Genomic DNA, 18805 nt, shown 5'->3' with positions numbered 1-18805 from the left:
CATTCACCATCTGTGAGCAACTTAGAGAAAAGATGGCATCTTATATAGTAGTCTGCCTTTATCTATGGTTTTGCTTTCCAGTTTCAGTTATGCACATCAAACTGTGGTCTGAAAATATTAAATGGAAAATTCCAGAAATAAATAAGTTTTAGATTGCACACAATGAACTCTCCCTTGGCCCCACCCTGGATCTGAATGTCCCTTTGTCCAACAGATCATGCTGTCTACAATCCTTGCCTTTCAGTCACTTAGCGTCTATCAAATGTCAGATCAACTGTGCATATTGTGATGCTTGAGTTCACGTCCCCCTTATTCTACTTAAGAATAGTCCCAAAGTTCACAAACTTTGTGATACTGGCATATTGTTATGATTGTTCTGTTTTATTATTAGTTATTGCTGTTTATCTCTTCCTGTGCTTAACTGATAAATTGAGCTTTATCATAACTATGTACATATAGAAAAAAACAGTATCTACTGTATAGGGTTTGGTAGTATTTGCGATTTCAGGCATCTATTGGGAGACGTAGAATGTATTTCCTGTTGATAAGAGGGGATTAATGTAATTCTTATTCCTGCACTAAGAAGAGCATCTACCACATTATAAGAATTTAATTAAAGTTTGTTGTGTGAATAAAAAAATGAATCAATGGGAAAATGAAATCCATTTAATAAGAGTATGTACATGCATAAATTTATCAATTTTCTATTATGGACAGTTGTGAAAGGAGAAAGGAAAACCTCAGAATCATGGAAGAAACCACAGATCATCATACAGATATGAACTGGTCCGCTTAAAAGACTTATGTTCAATATAGACTTCCATGAAATTGAAGTGGCCATTTGAAGTATTGAAACTGAAGACATTTGTAACCATTAGATTTTTTAGTTTATAGATATAAATGTAGAGAACTAATTATTAGTACACACCAAGCAAAGGAAAGCAGAGTCAGATCCAACTCAGTGGGCCGGAGGCCAGAGTTCTCCTTTATATATTATAAATAATATACACATGATATATTTATGGGTGTGATAAGATTAAACATTGAAAAAAAAGGTTAAAGTAAAATAGCTCATGTTTGTCATCCTACTAGTCTGATGTAAAAGAAATAATTTGCTTTCTTCCTTGTTTTTATTTTTACTTGTTACAACAATATTATAATACACTAAAGGAAAATTTAAAAGTGGCAAATTAATTACTATTTGTAATTAATACTATTGTAAATTTACTATTGTAAATTAATTACTATTTGTAATTAATATTCATATAACTGTATCTATTATATATATTTTAATATTCATATGTATTTTAAATTTTTTCTTCCATCTTGAATATCATTTTGGTATGTTGTTTTCATTAAAGCATTTTCATTCTACCCTATAGTCTTCACAGTTGCTGTTTTTTTAATACAAGGTTAATATTGCTGGGTGCAGTGGCTTACACCTGTAATCCCAGCGGTTGGGAGGTGAGGTGGGTGTATTGCCTGAGCTCACGGGTTCAAGACCAGCCTGAGCCAGAGCCAGACAATGTCTCTAAAAATAGTCAGGTGTTGTGGTGGGCACCTGTAGTCCCAGCTACTTGGGAGGCTGAGGCAAGAGACTTGCTTAAGCCCAGGAGTTTGAGATTGCTGTAAGCTATGATGCCACAGCACTCTACCAAGGGTGACAAAGTAAGACTCTGTCTCAAAAAAAAAAAAGTTAATATTGCATCTAGTTTGTGTGCTATAGTTTTCATACTTACTCCCCTGATACTAAAATTACCTTAATGACTAATTATTAAGAACTAGTTTCTTAAAGATTTCTAGAAATAATTAAAGCCATTTAACATATGTAAGGTATGTTTTCTTAGGCCGCCCAAGACAGAGAGATGACATAAAATACAAAATAATTTTTTTATTTTTTTGAGACAGAGTCTCAAGCTGTCACCCTGGGTAGAGTGCTGTGGCATCATAGCTCACAGCAACCTCCGGCTCTTGGGCTCAAGTGATCCTCCTGCCTCAGTTTTTCTATTTTTAGTAGAGATGGGGTCTCACTTTTGTTCAGGCTGGTCTCGAACTCATGAACTTAAGCTATCCACCCACCTTGGCCTCCCAGAGTGCTAGGATTACAGGTGTGAGCCACTGTGCCCAGCCAATGCAAAATAATTATTAAGAAAATAATATTTCTCTGGCCCAGTCATCTACTTTAAAAACAGGGGGAGGCTAAGTCCCTAAACACTGCCTCATTCCTCAGGAGTAGAGAACATTCCCCTAAATATGGTTCTCCTGGAAACCACTGCTGCCCCTAATAACGTCCCCTGTATCCTGGCCACTGCCTCATCTTCACAGTGGGCGTGAAGTCTCAATGCCCCACTGTTCACTACCTTCTGCTCCAGCCCCTGCCAATGCTTCATGAGAACCAGTCCCTCAGGTGCAGGAGAAAGGCACTCTGCTACCTTAAAGCAATGACACCTGTTCTCATCCTCTAGCAGGGGTCCTCAAACTGTGGCCCGCGGGCCACATGAGGCAGTGTGATTGTATTTGTTCCCGTTTTGTTTTTTACTTCAAAATAAGATGTGTGCAGTGTGCATAGGAATTTGTTCATAGTTTTTTTTTTTTAATTATAGTCCGGCCCTCCAGAAGTCTGAGGGACAGTGAACTGGCCCCCTGTTTAAAAAGTCTGAGGACCCCTGCAAGGAATCCAGGTCTTACAATTTGCATATTTTTGTTCACAATTAATTAATGGAGACATTGTTCCCCCTTGAATGCCAGACTGCATCTGCAGGAGTGGGTCAGCGTGCAGCCTGAGAGTCTCTGTTAAAACCATCTCTCTCTCTCCAAGTCTACCTCTCACTTTTAGCCTGTACTCTCTTCTCTTAGCATGAATTTCTTTCTATTTATCTCCCTGGACCCTTCTGCAAATGAGCCCCTTCTGGGCACAGCCTGTCCTCTGGCCCTTCGATGTACAGACAGATGCTCAAATTCACAGTGCCGGCCTAAATTAGACGCTCCTGTCACTTTTTCTTTTGGAGACAGAGTCTCATTCTGTCTCCCAGGTTGGAGCGCAGTGGCCCAAATGTAGCTCACTATAACTCAAATCCTGGGCTCAAGAGATCCTCCTGTCTCAGCTTCTCAAGTACCTGGGATACTGGAGCATGCAGACAGGCTCTCGCAATATTGCCAGGCTCACTTCAAACTCCTGGCCTCAAACTATCCACCCACTTTGACCTCCCAAAATGCTGAGGTTACAGCGTAAGCCACCACACCCAGCCTCCTGACACTCTTCCTACTACAGGAATTCATCTTTAAGGTCTGACAATAATATGAAAGGCAATAAACTCCCCCTGCCAAATTTTTGTGATTAAGTATGGAATAACCTATTTTGTTTTATACATTCATTTGTTTTTGTTTTCCAAAGATTTTTTGTCCTTTCTAAACTTCATTGCATTTTAAGAAAAAATTACATTAGCTGTATCCAATCTCCAGCCGTGTATTTCTCTGCTGAATTATCTTATAACTTAAAATTGGGCTCCAGAAGAAAGTGGATGAATAAATTCCATATTTGTTCAAATTAATTCTTAAATTATTGTATTAAAAAAAAATCCTATTTCAGAAATAGTCAGGAATTCTGCCAGAGAAGAAGGTCCTATAAAAAATTTTAAAGTGAGTGAAGGAAAAAGGAAATCTGCACTAATTAATTTGTGTTAGCTGTGTGTATGGATATGAAAATGGCAGCAAGCCAGGTTATCATCAAGGATAGAACACTATCCCCTTTTTATTGTGACAATAGAGGAAACTAGTTAACCCTCCAGGAAATAAAATGCTTACATTTGCAGTAAGTTTTGGTGAGATTTACTGGAATACTTCAGCCTGGTTACTGTCAACAAATGTCTCGCGAGGTCACCTTTGATAAAAATGTTGAGTTTGCTATACTGGTATTGTGTTCCCAGGGAAGATTTATGATCTGAGCAATAATGTGTTCCTGGCGGGGCAAAGCTCCAGGCAGGTTGAGGGGCAGTGCAGTCATATAGGACTGGAAGTGCACACCTACTGGTCTAAGACTTTCTGTGCCAGACTTTCACCATTGCCATATTTTTTTTTTAAATTTTTATTTTTGTTATTTTTCTCTAAACTTTTTTTGGGGGGTGTTGGTGGGGAGTCTTACTCTGTCGCCCTGGGTAGAATGCTGTGGTGTTATCATCGTAGCTCACAGCAACCTCAAACTCTTGAGCTCAAATGATCCCCATGCCTCTGCCTCCTAAGTAGCTGAGAACATAGGCACCCATGATGCCCAGCTAGATTTTCTATTTTCAGTAGAGACAGAGTCTCACTCTTACTCAGGCTTGTCTCCCACGCAAGCAATGCACCCGCCTCGGCCTCCAGAGTGCTAACATTGCCTTATTCTTTTCGGTCACACCTCCATGCCGGCTGAATGTGGTGTTCCGCCTGCCTGGAATGAGCTTTCCCTCCTCTTTACATAGCAAATTCCATCCTTTAAGATGTAGATTAATTGCCACCTCTTCGGGGAAGCCTTTGAACTTAGATTTACCCTCTTCTCAACTTTTGACTCAAGGCTTCTTGTACTTCTCTCTATTTTACTACTCAACACATTATGGTACAATTATTTGCTTTTAGTCAAAGTGCCAGAATGAAAGCTCAGAGACAACAAGGGTAGAGTCCATTTTGTTCATCTTCTGTATCCTCAGGATGTAGAATAATGCCTGGAACAAAGGAGCCAGATGAACATTTGTTGAATGATCCACTTCTTAGTATGTATAGACACGTGAGCATGGTTGGGAGGAAGGAAACAAGATAAACCAAACGTATGATCCAGTTATGAGTGCAGACATAGGAAGACATTATAAGCATTGGGATTGCAAGGAAGAAATAGACATTGCATTAGACAGAATACTTACGTTAGAGTCATATAAGCTATTTAGGTATTGTATGTAAGTATGAAATGGTGATAAATCAGTTGCATGTCCACATTTATCAAAAGAGGCAAGTCTTAAGGAAAGAATTTAAGCAGCAGGAAAGAAGAGATGTAGGATCAATGGAAGGAAGGTATGGTGATAAAGAATGACATCTTTTCTGAGGAAAACAAGCAGACCATTTATGGAAGGAAATTCTGGACCATAAAGTTGAGAAGATAAGCCAAAACAGAGGGCTTCGAGTGCAGCCACCAAGAGTGTGAGTTTGAGCAAGAAAGACACTTAACCTTCACAAGCCTTGGTTTCCCTATTTGCAAATTGACAGGAACAGCAAAGTTTTAATGTTTCACAGGTCGTTATGGGGACAAAAGCAAGTCAAGATGTTTCTGGCATTGGCAGGCAGACACAAGCATTAAGAAATAGTAGAGTATGAATTAAGATATGGTTTAAACTATAGAGGAAAAACACTGGAAGAAAATATATCCAAATTAACTGCACTTGCATTACAGTGACAGGACTATGACCTATCTCCCTCCCCCACACACACATGCGTAATTGTCTCTATATTCCAAATCATCCCTGAACAACATATGTTAATTAAAAATGCATTTTATTCAAAAAACGTTAACAGATGCTGATAAAATAAAAATGGACACAGGAAACACGGTCTGATTTCTCCAGAAGCTTACATTTTAACAGGCGGAGACAGACACGAAGCAGTATAAGTACATAAGATAATTTTGGATAATAGTGGCTACAGGAGTGATGCAGTGACAGGGAAGGTGTCCCGTTGGATAGAGGGTCTCCTCTGTATAAGGCAAGCAGAGACCTATTTGAGCAAAGACTTGACATGATGAACAGATGCCAAGACCTGCATGTGAGTTGCGGGAGAATGTCACAGGCAGTGGGACAGGCAGCTGCAAAGGCCGTAAGCAGAATGAGCTGTATGGGTGCAAGGGACAGAGGGAAAGAGACTGTGGCCGGAACAGAGTGAGCAAGGTCAGAAAGATGCACAAGGGCCAGATCATAGATCCCTGAAACCTTGGTAAGGAAATTGGATTTTCCTCTCAGTACAATGGCAAGACTTTGAAGTCTTTTCAACAGAGGGATGAACCAATCCATATTACATTGAATAATATATTCTACATGTGTGTATGTACATGTACAAACTATAGGTGTCTACCAAAGCTGTATAGCTCCATATATGTATATTATGCACACCCACAGGTATAATAAAACATAACTGCTAGGTGATAAAATGAGCTCCATCATGATTTCATGCTTTTACATGATCTGCTGGAAGTTTAATCCACGGGGGGGGAGGGGAGATGACGCCATTGTGTACATAGACACGTGTGTTCTTTCCAAGATTACATATTTTATAAATGCGGGAAGTTTGGTATCATCACCTCAAGTTATTGCTAGTGTGTGAACAGTTTATAACATTTAAATGGCACCGATGGAGTTCTGCATAAGAGGGTAAAGATAAACTATTGATTGGAAACACCAGTATTCTGAATGCTAATTCTGGTTCTCTGCTTAATTTGCTATGTTATTTTCTTTTTATGTTTTATACAAAAATACAAAGGAGCAGTGGTGCATATGAAAAATAGATATTAAAGAGAAAAACTGCAAATGCTGAGCTAGGTAGATTTTGCTACAGGGTATTTTAAAATTACTATTTGTCCTTCTCTTCCTGGCAGCACATATTTCTTAGAAATAATGAGCTGAGCTCTCTTGAGTGAACAAATGCCCAGTAGAGTGATTTTGGCCATTAGAGAGGCACATTAACTACTTCGAGTCTCAAAAGCTTCAGCGTTGCCTTCATTATTCCTCCGAAGCACCCTGATGAATCCCCTCCCAGAAATGTGGAAGCACAATGGGAAAGCCATTTCTTCCGGCCTGTTAGGGCCTGAAACACTAGACTTCTGAAATATTATGCACTTTCAAGGCTGCTCAGAAAGTGGGACATTCCTTGGTGAACGCACATATTAATGAGACTTTGATGTCCATTTTAAAGAGTCCATTCTGTCTTCAGTGTCTACAAAGATAAATACTTACCTTATGCAGCACAAAGCATATTCCCCATCTCCAGAGAGGGCATTAGTATCCACACGACCCTCTTTCCCTGGGACGAAGGCCTGGCAGCTTTAATGCTGTCTGCATCAGAGAAAGAAATATAATCGCCCTTACTCTTTTCCTTTATTCCTTTTCCATCAGAGTCAAGAATTTTCAAAAAAAAAAATCTACCAAGTTGTTATCTTCCTTGGTCTTTATTCTGTGTTTTTCAAATGATTATCATTTCTTGATCATTCAAAAGGAAGCATCAAAAAGTAAAACCACTTTTGACTGTTCCCACTGGAATAAAAAAAGAAAGAACAACTTTCTCTACATTTTCATCCTCAAAAATGATCCCTTCTCAAAGAAAATGGTACAATTTTCAAGGGGCAGTGATTTTCTGGCCTTCTTTGATGTAGTCATCCAAAGTCCCTTTCAACAGATGTTTCCTATGGAGTCCATGTTGAGATTTTCAAGGGGATTCAGAAGAAAGAGATGATACCCTTCAGCCCCTGCCCTTGGGTGGCTTACAGTCTTATTGTATTAGGAAGAACAAATAGAACGCACATTACTTAAGAATATTTAGAGGTAACATAGAGGTTTAAGAGTTCAGGCTTTTGACTAAGCCAGGCTTATGTTCAAATCCTGCCCTCATCCTTACCACTTTCCAGCTGTGAGATATACTGACCTTCTGGAACCTCAAAATTCTCTTCAAAAACCAAGATAATATTAGTAACCATCTTCTAGGCTTGCCATGAGGATGAAGGAGATAATGAATCATGTATATAAAGTATTTATTAACATCTTGGTGCCAGGACTCCAAATACGTATTTAAAAAGCGGTAGCTATATTTCATGGTAAACATAATGAGCATAATCATTAGGTCAAGGAAGTTGCTTGTTAAGCGGCCTTTGAGAATTATATTACATACTTATATTCGCAAATCGTAAATACATATTATGTTTTTTCAATAGGCCTTTTACATTGCTGCTTGGCGTACAATGTTGGTCTTCCAGAAGCAAAAATATTTTCTGGTCCTTCAAGTGAGCAGTTTGGTTACGCAGTGCAACAGTTTATAAATCCAGAAGGCAACTGGTAAGGATATTCTTTTCTTTATAAAAACAAAATAAAAATACAAAATAAATCTCATATTTCACTATAATTTCTTTTTCAAATTGGTATTACTACTAATGGATAGCCTTCAATCTTTCTTTGAGAGTTCACAACTTCAGATTGGTAATTAATGGATTAGTAATTAATGGGATGGTATACAATTTTTAAAACTTGGATGAAAAATATTCGCTAAATACTCCAAAGCAAATTCCTAATACCAGTTTTTACCACTGAGGTGTACGGGTAGGTAGGTAGACACGTAGATGGCAATGATAGATTTGTCTTCATTTTTTATGTAAACTGGTATTTGTTGAGCTTTGTAAATCATCACCTTGCTGATTTCTAGATGGTAGGATTACCATCTGGGCCATTTCTAGATGGTAGAATTGCTTCTTAAATTTTCTCCTTCATTGAGGCTTTGTGTTCTTGCTTCATTCTAAGTTATCCTTCCCTATTCTACAGGGTCAATAATTCACAAGCATCAACGTAAAATTTGCAGTGGTGACTTTTTCTAGTGTATTTAGCACCTTTCATTTTTCTGCCTAAAAATGCCCTCTCTTTTAATGCTGTGTAATCGTTACATTTATAAACCATGGCCATTCTACTCAAGTAAAAACAACCACCTTGATGGACATGGAAATATATATCCCCACAGTTCAGGTTTAAGTTTCCCATAGAGTAATGCAGATAAATTCAGGGAAATGAGATAATTCTGAAAGTTGTATGTAGGGAGAAGAACTGTGGCTCCTCTTCTGTTAGAGTTTATGCTCACCTGTGGACAGGGGTCCTGCTATTGAAAACGTATCTCCTTGTTGTAATAGGAGGTTCCAGACTGTCTCTACTCACCCCAAAAGCAGATCCTGATCTGTGCCCTCTAGATCTCTTTCCGCTGATTAAATGGTCTGTTCTTGGTTTGTAAAAAATGAACTACAATTTTTAACCCTTTTTATGTGCAAGCTTTTGTTTGATGATCTCAACAGTTGAATTCAAAGAAAAATGTAGAATTCTCCTAGACAGCCTAGTGTGTTCTTGGAAGAGGTGAATCATGAGGTGAGTTTTAGGTGGTGGAGGTGAAGGGGCGGGAGATGAGCATTGACCAATGTGCGGAGACTTGAAAGCAATGCATGTCAGAGCCAGCTTGTCCGTCATCTGGAAGAGCAGGGACGGTCTGGTTGAAAACCAAAAGATTATCAATTACTGTAAACATTTGGGACATGGGAGAGAGTTGCATCTTTAATAATTATCAAATTATGCTTTGGTAACCATAGAGCAGAGTTGGCTAGAAAGATGATGTGGTGAATATATTTTGACCTTGACATCTAATAGATGAAGTTGTTAATGACCCCAAATTTTACACATCCAGCCCCAAATTCTTCCCATGAATTTGACATATATATATTATTTATATATCAAATAATTCATTCAACATCTACAGTTTACTGCAACTTAGAGAACATAAGTATCTGATTTTCTGCACCAACAAATGAGACCCAAGATCCTGTGCTCCTCTCATTCTTCCTCCTTCCCAATATCCCATCATAGCCAGTCCTATTGATTCTACCCCGAAAATACCTACTATCCGGCCATTCCTCTCCGTCGCCTGCTGCCACTGTGACTGAAGCCAACACCAGCTCTTGCAGACGCTGTGGCAGGAGCTTTGCCGCCTGTCGCCTGCTTCCCTTCCTGCCCTGCTTTATTCTGCTCTCACACAGACAGTGTGAACTGAGAAAAACTTGGATCACTCCCTAGATTAAAACCTTCTGTGGCTTTCCACTGCAATGAGAATAATTTAAAATTCCTTAAAGGACTCTCCATGATCTGGCCTCAGTGTCAGCCTGCCTCTTCCATATCAATCTATCACACCTTTTCCCTTGTTTTCTATGCGCCAGGGTCTATGTCTTCTGTCTATTCCTTGAACACACAGAACTCATTTCTGCCTCAAAGCTTTTATAAATATCCTTTCCCCCTGCTTGGAAGAGTCTCAAGATTGTCACTTAGCTGGCCGTTTCTCACCTTTCAGTCTCAGCTCAACTGTCTCCCCCCGACAGACCTTTCAGAACCAGCCTACATATAAAGCCTAGTCTTTCCAGCCGTGTATGCAGATTTACTTTCTGTGTAGCACTTGTTACTGTCTGCAAAGACCTTATTTGTTTATATGTTCATTATCTGCCTCTGCCCTGTCTCTGAGTGCAGGGACATTGTTTTATTCCTGCTGTCTTCTCAGCGGTGGTATCTGGCCCCGAGCAGAGGATCAGTCATTATTTGTGTATGACTGAAAGTCCTCCTTCTAAATGATTCATCCCAGGTACTCTACAAGATGAACCGTAATGGACTGACCTAAGAAGTATGAGCTGAACCAGACCTTCCGATGAACTCCAGTGTTCTGCTTCACAAGTGTGACCTCACTGAGGATAACCTCACACTGAGTTCAAGATTATAGTTTTTAAGTAACAGCTTTCCTGGGGCAGAGTAAATCTAAGAGAAAGAGCCACCATCAGTAATAGATGTCATGAAAGATGATAAGACTATCAAGGATTTAAGGGAACTCAACCACTGGCACACTGCAGGTTGGAAGCTGAATTAGAGGAATAGACAGAGTTGACAGGAACTGTCAGGCAGAGGCCTGGGAAGGAGAGAGGCAGGCATACCCTCTTCCTCTCTCTGGAATTCCCTGTAAACATCCAAGAACCTGTTAAAAGACAAGTCTATTGGCAATTTATGGTGAAGTTCTGGTGCTTTTTGGGTGATATCAAGACTGGGGACATCAGACATTTCTTTTTGTTTTTTTTTTTTTTTTTTTTTTTTTTATTGTTGGGGATTCATTGAGGGTACAATAAGCCAGGTTACACTGATGACATCAGACATTTCCAAATCCTCTCTTGGCCTTCCCATGACATTCCTGAAAGATGTATAAACACAGGACAGTGGCTCTTGGGAAATAAGACGCCACTCCGTTATAGGCGGGCTAATGCTTTGAACCCCAGTAGAGAGCTTTCAGCATTAAGTTTCAGCTCAAGGCCTTCCTTCCCCCCAGCTTGTATCTCACTGCCTGCTGGTATGAGCACCCCCCGCACAGAGGAAGAGAAGGGAGAGCCCCTGTCTGACCTAAGGGGCTGAGCCATGTGGAGGGGAAAAGCAGGAAGGAAAGAGAACACAGCTCGCCAGGCAAGCCTGGCTGGTCCTTTCACTGACCTGTATTTCTGAAGTGAATAAGCAGAAGAGGCCAGGCCATGGGCATGCCCTTCCAGTCCACCACAGGCTGGACACTATGTGAAGTGCTGTGTGCAAAACATGGGCATCAACTTTAAGGAGTGTGGAGCAGAGTCAATGCGGAAGATTTATATGCAGAGTAGGCAACCAAGAATAACACGGGAGACCTAACTAAGTGCCAACTTCTCATAGTTAATGGTGTCTGCATTCTTTCCATGTCATAGCTGCAACTTAAAATTAAGAACTCATTTGCTCTTTCTAAGGCCTGGCACCCTAGAGGCACAAGCTGCCCTCATGTCCTCTGTCATTAGCCTAGTCCTTCCAAGGTGCCTTGCCACAGAGGGCAGGGTGCGGCCAGGATCTAGGTGAGTGGGTTATTCCATTGCACTGCCGGAGGGGGCCACAGTTAGGACAGCAGCCTTCACCAGTCTCAGGCTCAAGGAAATTCATATGAAACTTGGAATCCAAAACTGCCTATTTGTTTTGACAGTTGGCACTATGCCCTTCTCCACTTCTAATTTATGACAATCGCACAGACATTATGGAAGAAGCAGATGTGAGGAAGACTGTTTAAACTTTAACTTTCCTTCTGATACTAATCAAGTTAGCTTTGGGCACAGAAAGTGTTATGAATATGAATTCCTTAAACTGCGAGTCTTTCCTCCTTGGCTTCATACGTATAGTACACATGTGCCTGCACACTCACACACAGACACCCCTTATTTTCTTTATTCTCTTACTGATGGTTCTGAAACTGCTATTTTGGCTCCTTTTTCCTCTGCTTACCTTGACTGTTTTTACACTCCATTTGAACCCTAACTCTACCTCACAGCCCTTCCTTCTTTCCTAAGGCTCTAGTCTGAGTTTTCTTAAATCACACTTCATTATTTTTAACAGACAGTTTCGGCACTTCCCTGTGTGCCGTGTCCTTAAGACTGTGCAGGCATATTTTACATTGGGATCTATCAGTTTTAACAAAGTTATCTTAACTCTTTCACTGGTTTTACTTATTATACTTTTATTACACCAGGGACTTCTACTCTGGAAACAGTGGTGATAATGGCTTTGCTAATTCTTGGGACTTTTGTACAGGCTTAAACAAGCTGGATAATTTTAAAAGCAAGATGACCTCCCAAGCAGAGCACCGGGACAGCCCTCTGGCTGTCAGTAACGCTGTGGTCTGTTCTCCCCTCCGTGTAGGCGGAGGGCCATCCCTCCTCAGACTCCGCATTTCACACACAGGATGTTCGAATACAGATGATGCAATCCTTATCACAAACAATCTACAAAGAATTGAGATATGTTTAAAATCATTTCCTGGAGCTTGGGGCAATGTACTCTGTTTCTGTTTGTCTAGTTTGAAGGCCTGTCCCAAGAACAAGCTGAGCTCATTCTCTGACTCAAAAACCATAGAAAACTGCAATATCTGTGTGACAAGGAATGAGGGGGTTTCCGGTTACAGAAATGTATTTTCTTTTTCTAGGGAGGACTCGGGCATTCTTTCTCCTTAAGAAGAGAGGAAAAATAGAATGAACATGTGCCATAGCCAAAAAAAATAAATAAATAAATCTATTTATATATGATCTTATAGTTTTAACTTTTTAACTGAGGAGGATTTGAATAAAGTTCTAAGTGTAGCTGAGCACACTGTGGCTCGTGCCTGTCATCCTAGCACTCTGGGAGACTGAGGCAGGAGGATCACTTGAGTTCTGGAGTTCGAGATCATCCTGAACTAGAAGAAGACCCCATCTCTACTAAAAATAGAAAAATTAGGCAGGCGTTGTGGTGGGTGCCTATAGTCCCAGTTACTCAGGAGGCTGAGGCAGGTGGATCACTTGAGCCCAGGAGTTTGAGGTTGCTGTGATCTATAATGACACCATTGCATTCTACCCAGGGCAACAGAGGGAGACTGTATCTCAAAAAAGAAAAGATTTAAGTGTGTTATAAATATCAGATTGGCCTCCACAGATGTTTCTATAAAATAATTTTAAATAACAAAGTTCAATCCTAAAGCAGACATCAAAGAGTATGTCACATGGTAGTTGGTAATACCTGGTACTTACTGAGTTCTCTTTCTTTGCCAAACACATAATTATCATAATGACTCTAGGAGCTTTGTTAAATTATCACCCCATTTACAAATGAGGGAGCTGAGACTTAGGAAAGCTAAATAATTTACCTAAGATTTAAAGACTTAATAGGTAATAAAGATAGGGTAGTAAATGCAAAATGGAGATAAGATGTTCCCAACTGTACGTAGGTTTATAAATATCCATGGAGGGGAGTGGCAGGATGTAATTGGCATTTATAAATAATATCTACATTTTATTTTAATGTAAACTTTATAAAGTAAAATGAACTTGGAAAGTTTTGAATTAAAAGCACGGTTACAGAATTTATTTACGCTGTCATTCTCCTGTTGGCTTTACCGCCAAGTGTTGCCTGGGCAAGGACGGCAGTTCTCATCTGTCTTTTCATCCTCTCATGGACAGGGATTTCTCATACAAGTCAGGAACCAGGGCACAAGCATTTTCCACCCTTGTCTTCCCCATAAGCTGCTGGGTGACTTTGGGAAAGTCACACAACTTCTCTGGAGTGCAAACAGTGTCATCCCTACTAAAACAGAATGCTATGAGCACCCTCTATGAGAATCAAAGCAAAGCGCTTAAAAAACCAAACTGCTGAGGGCAGCGCCTGTGGCTCAAAGGAGTAGGGCACCGGCCCATATGCTGGAGGTGGCGGGTTCAAACCCAGCCCCAGCCAAAAAAATGCAAAGAAAAAACAACAACAAAAAACTAAACTGCTGTGCATGTGTGAGGTACTCATATTACCCCTTTGAAAAGAAAAGAAATAAGGGTTTTCTAGCTAGGCACTCGCCCCTCCCCCCACCTCTTGCCCTTCAGCCACGTCTCACTGTCACAGATGAGCTTCCAGGCATACTGGATCAGCCCCAGCCATTCCTCTTCTCCTGGGCCAAGAATGCTACACTGATCCCATTTCCCAAATAGCCAGGTCTTTGCCTTTCATTATGGCCTTTACATCTTCCCAAGTATAATCCTTTATGTCTCTTTTCAAAGATAAAAATTCTCTTATGATTAGATTGTCCTGGCATTTAACGTGCTTACTTGGTTTGTTCCTAGGCTTTGCTTGTATTTTAAATTCGTGACATATATATTGCTAATCTTCTTTTATCTGATTGTAGTTATTTTTACTAACTCAAACTTAGTCCAATGTTTGATTCTGTAAAGATGTTAGAACCCCAACTGTAATATATTCTTCCACTTTGAAGTTTAAAAAAATGCATTGTTAATCTTTTTATGCCCTTGCTGTGTAATTAATTACTCAAGGCTAGTAGGGAAGGTGTGCAAAGTGGCATGTCTCCTATCAACAGTGACTTCCCCTTAGCTTGCAGTGGGTGCAGGATAAACAGGAAACCAAGGACCTTCTAGAACACCCACCCCATAGACCACTCTATTGTCAGTTTACCTACATTTGTCAAATGATACTTGATAATTTCTTTTCATTCAGTTAAATAGTATGTATAGCTATTTTTTTCCATCATTTGTGCTATTTACCATACATAAAAATCTATGCTAGAAAGCACATTTTAAATATCCTCTGCTCTAACTTGCTCCTCCCCTCGCCCACTCTGGACACAAGTTAGAGTGTGACTTACAAACGCATGAACACACACACACAGCCATTGTTTGTGACATGCACATGGGATAAAGCTTCTGCCCCAGAATGCCTGGAGCACTTCACTGATCTGTGAAAATCCTCTGTGCCTCACTAGCTAGTTTTATAGTCTTCATCTTCCTTCTGTGATAACGTCTGCACTTCTGGTTCTGGTACAGAGTTCATTTACAAGAAGGGAACTTGCATGCACACATTCCTAGCATCTGGCTGACCGAGACATTGCCATCTATCTAACTCCGTCAAGAGGGACCTGGGGAGTGCTAAGTGGCACTGGTGGCACCTACTTTTTAATGTGTTTATGGCCCATATTGGTGGGAGAACAGAGTGTGTCTTCTCCAGAAGAGTTCTTAGTGAACTTAACATGGTAGATGGCAGAAAGAATGGAGGATTTTGAACGAAAGGTCACAGGTGAAGATTGAGGCTTTGTTGCTGACTCAGAGTCAGTTTCTTTATATGGAAACAGAAACAGTTATAACACGTCGCCTCATGGAGTATGTAAAGGATCAAATGAGATTATGCACACACAAAGTGCTTTATAAACGCAAAGCAGTTTACAATGTTGGTATTCCAAATGTTATCATTGACGGAAACAGCCATCTGGCGAAACAACTGTCGGGCAATGCACCTATTTGAAAGGGCCGAGCTCACAGGCTTTGATTTATGAAATGTGGTGCACTTCACATCATTTCCCACTGTGTTCTTGATGTAGGCCCAAGAATGGGAATTTATATCCTCACAAGGCCTTAATGTACATATTTCAGCTTTTGATTTTGCCTTCAAGAAAACTACACATTGGATAAGTTGAAGGCACAGAATCAGCTTTTACTGAGTCATTTGCTTCCAGTGCCAAAGCTAATTCCCAAGGATTTTATAAGGCAGAACAGGGGGATTCAGATGTTTTAGAAATAATGAGGTTGGTGGACTCTCCATCACAAAACTTGAGGGTTTAGCCACCCCACTGTTGGAAGAGACAAGGTAGCAGCTTAAGACATCTCAGGCAGCATAATGAGGCTTACATACTAAAATTGCCTTTACATATGCCAGAGAGCTCAACTATTAAATTTATAATAGCAATATTTCCCAACTAACATCTAAAAAATGTGAACTTTCTTTCCCTGTCCTCCTCCCTCCCAGGTCACAGCCTTCACGGGTCAATTCTTTCCTTCATAAACTCATTTTACGTTTACCAGCAGGAACCCGGTAACCACTTGGAACTCATCAACTTTGTGTTGTCAATGGCCTGGAACAAGCAACATAAGGAACAGTATTTTTGTTTATAGACTACAGGCTTTGAACATTTTCACATTCATGTATTATATATAGTAGGCTTCTAGTCCTAAGTAAAATATCACCTTGGATGTCCAATGGACACCTCAAACTTAAAATACCTTACACTGAACTCCTGAGCTCCCTTATCTCAAAATCTCTCTCTACTGATGTTACGACTCAACCAGGTTCTTTGCCCCACTGCTCAAGAGGAAGCCAATGCACTGAGATAGCAGGGTTTACAGGAGAAAAAGAGTTTACTATCACGGGCACCATGCAAGGAGATTGGAGGAGATTCTCAGAACTATCTCCCCAGGAATTTTTAAAGGTAGTTTGGCTGATACAGGGCTAGGCAATTGGTTCAGAAAATTGGCTGGGTTCAGAGCAGAACTATAGGGTTGTAGAAATTGTCCTTTTTGCTGAGTTGGTTTCTGAGTGGGAGTCACAATACCAGTTGACTCAGTTCCTTGGTGTAAGCTTCTGGTCTGGGTTCCATTCCACCAGAATGCAGGGCGTGGAAGATATCTCAAAAACTAAACTTAGGTTTCACAAGGGTGATGGTAACTAGAGGAGCAATGAAGGAAGCTAAGAATCTTTACAACCATCAATTATATGACTCCCAAGTAGTAACCAAATATAGGAAAGCAAGCTAGGGAACGGTGGCTGGTTATACACACCTAGGCACACACACACATACACACACACGGTGCCAAAAAATGTATCCACATTTTAAGAAAGGAAAATACTCCATTAAATTTGTAATATTCAAGTCACATTTAACTTCTGCAACTACAAGAGGTGCTCAACATGACTTATATTTATTTATCTTACAGTTCTTTCCTTTCTTAAAAGGTGGATACATTTTTTTGGTACCCTCTGTGTATATGTGTATATACACACGTTTTCATATATACACATAAATATTTATTTATTTACATATAGGTATATATGTCTTTTGCTACCACAGTTCCCACCTGTAGCCCTTTATACATTTTTGTAAAGGGTGGTTTCAATCACAGCATCCTCTTTATCTTATGATGGTGACTTGTTCCTTTTAGTTTCTTCACCTAAGACTTTGGAATCATTCTCGACTTTTATTTATTCACTTATTAATTCATTCAAAGACCAACCCTCAAGAAATTCTACTGGCCCAGCCTTCACAATATCTCTAAAATAAAAGCACTTCTCATCACCTTCATTTCCACCAGCCTTGTGTGAACACACCGTCATCTCTTGCCTGTATGGATTACAATCACCTTCCAAGTGTTTACCTGTCTCACCTTTGTTCTAATACAGTTATTCTCAATAAATTGGCCTTCAATGTTATTTTGAAATATGCCCAGTGACATCACTACTCTATTCAAAGCCCTCCAATGGCTTTCCCATTTCACGCAGAGGGAAAGCTGAGGCCTTCTAATAACATACAAGTCTGTACATGATGTGGCCTCATTACCAGTCTGACCTCATCTTCCACCACTCCCCCCCCCCACACACACACACATTCTGTTCCAGACACTGGGCTTTTGCACTTTCTGTTCCCCAGCCTGAACTACTGTTCCACCAGAATCTTACAGCTCATGCCTTCCTCTCATTCATTTCTGACCTTAAATGTCATCTTCTCAGTGAGACCTTCCCCGTGGAGCCCTTATTCAAACAAATTCAAATAAAAATTGTAACATTCTCCATCTCATCCTCCTGACTCCAGCTTGCTTATTCTTCTCCCGGAACACTGCTCACTACCACCATACATTTTACTTTACTTATTACTTTTATGTCTATATTCTCTTTCTAGAATGTAACTCCAGGAGGCCAGAAATTTTTGACTTGTTTATTTGCTATTCTATCCTCGGGGCCTAGAATCAAGTCTGGCACATAGTAGGTCTGGCCACCATGTACAGACTCACAGGTTGTCTACTGCACAATGCAAGACACACCATCAAGGTCATATGTCAGCCTCTTGAAGCGCAATGAGTGTGTTGAATGGAATAAAACAGAGTGTTTTGCTTACTATTTTACTTACTGTTTTAAGTAAGCCTCTGTCTGAAATCCCTAGTAAAATCCGTCACACTGAAGGAGTGTTTGGAGAGTTTATAGACTCACAGACCAAAGGAAGATATTTATAACAGCCCCTGGATTGTGGGTTTCAAACTACCTGACCTACACCACCATAAATACTGTTTACTAACTAAACAAAGTATTTTGAATTCCGCTGCAGGTGGGCAAATTGGCTATGTTTTGAAAGTCTACATAATCACTATTTTCCCATGAGATAATTGAACGGTAAGTGTTATTTAAAGTCATCTTGGAAGAATTCCCAGTTTCACTGTTGGGAAAGAGAAGTTTATATCTTGGGATTTTGTTCTGTTCTGAGAATCTATACACACGACTGTGCATGCAGCCTTTTTGTCTGGTTGAGATGAAATTAAATCCATTGCCTCCGAGTGGCTTTGCCCTACCTCAACAAGGTGTACCCACCAACATATCCTTTCCCCGCCTTGGTACCATTCTCTTCCCACTGTGTCACGTCCTGCTACAGCTGATTACATAAAATTTTA

The 18805-nt window shown here is 40.2% G+C and overlaps 1 protein-coding gene across 1 annotated transcript in view; it reads left to right on the top strand.

The window, feature by feature from the left end:
• ITGA2 (integrin subunit alpha 2) overlaps positions 1-18805 on the top strand; it is a 118989-nt gene that overhangs the window by 33376 nt on the left and 66808 nt on the right. Inside the window, exon 2 of the mRNA XM_053590783.1 lies at positions 7940-8060. Coding sequence (XP_053446758.1) covers positions 7940-8060 — 121 coding nt within the window. The remainder of the gene's footprint in view (positions 1-7939; positions 8061-18805) is intronic.

This window comes from Nycticebus coucang, chromosome 1 (genome assembly GCF_027406575.1).
Source record: "Nycticebus coucang isolate mNycCou1 chromosome 1, mNycCou1.pri, whole genome shotgun sequence".
Classification (NCBI taxonomy): domain Eukaryota; kingdom Metazoa; phylum Chordata; class Mammalia; order Primates; family Lorisidae; genus Nycticebus; species Nycticebus coucang.
The sequence above is the reverse complement of the archived record's forward strand: the minus strand, read 5'-3'. Positions and strand labels throughout refer to the sequence as shown.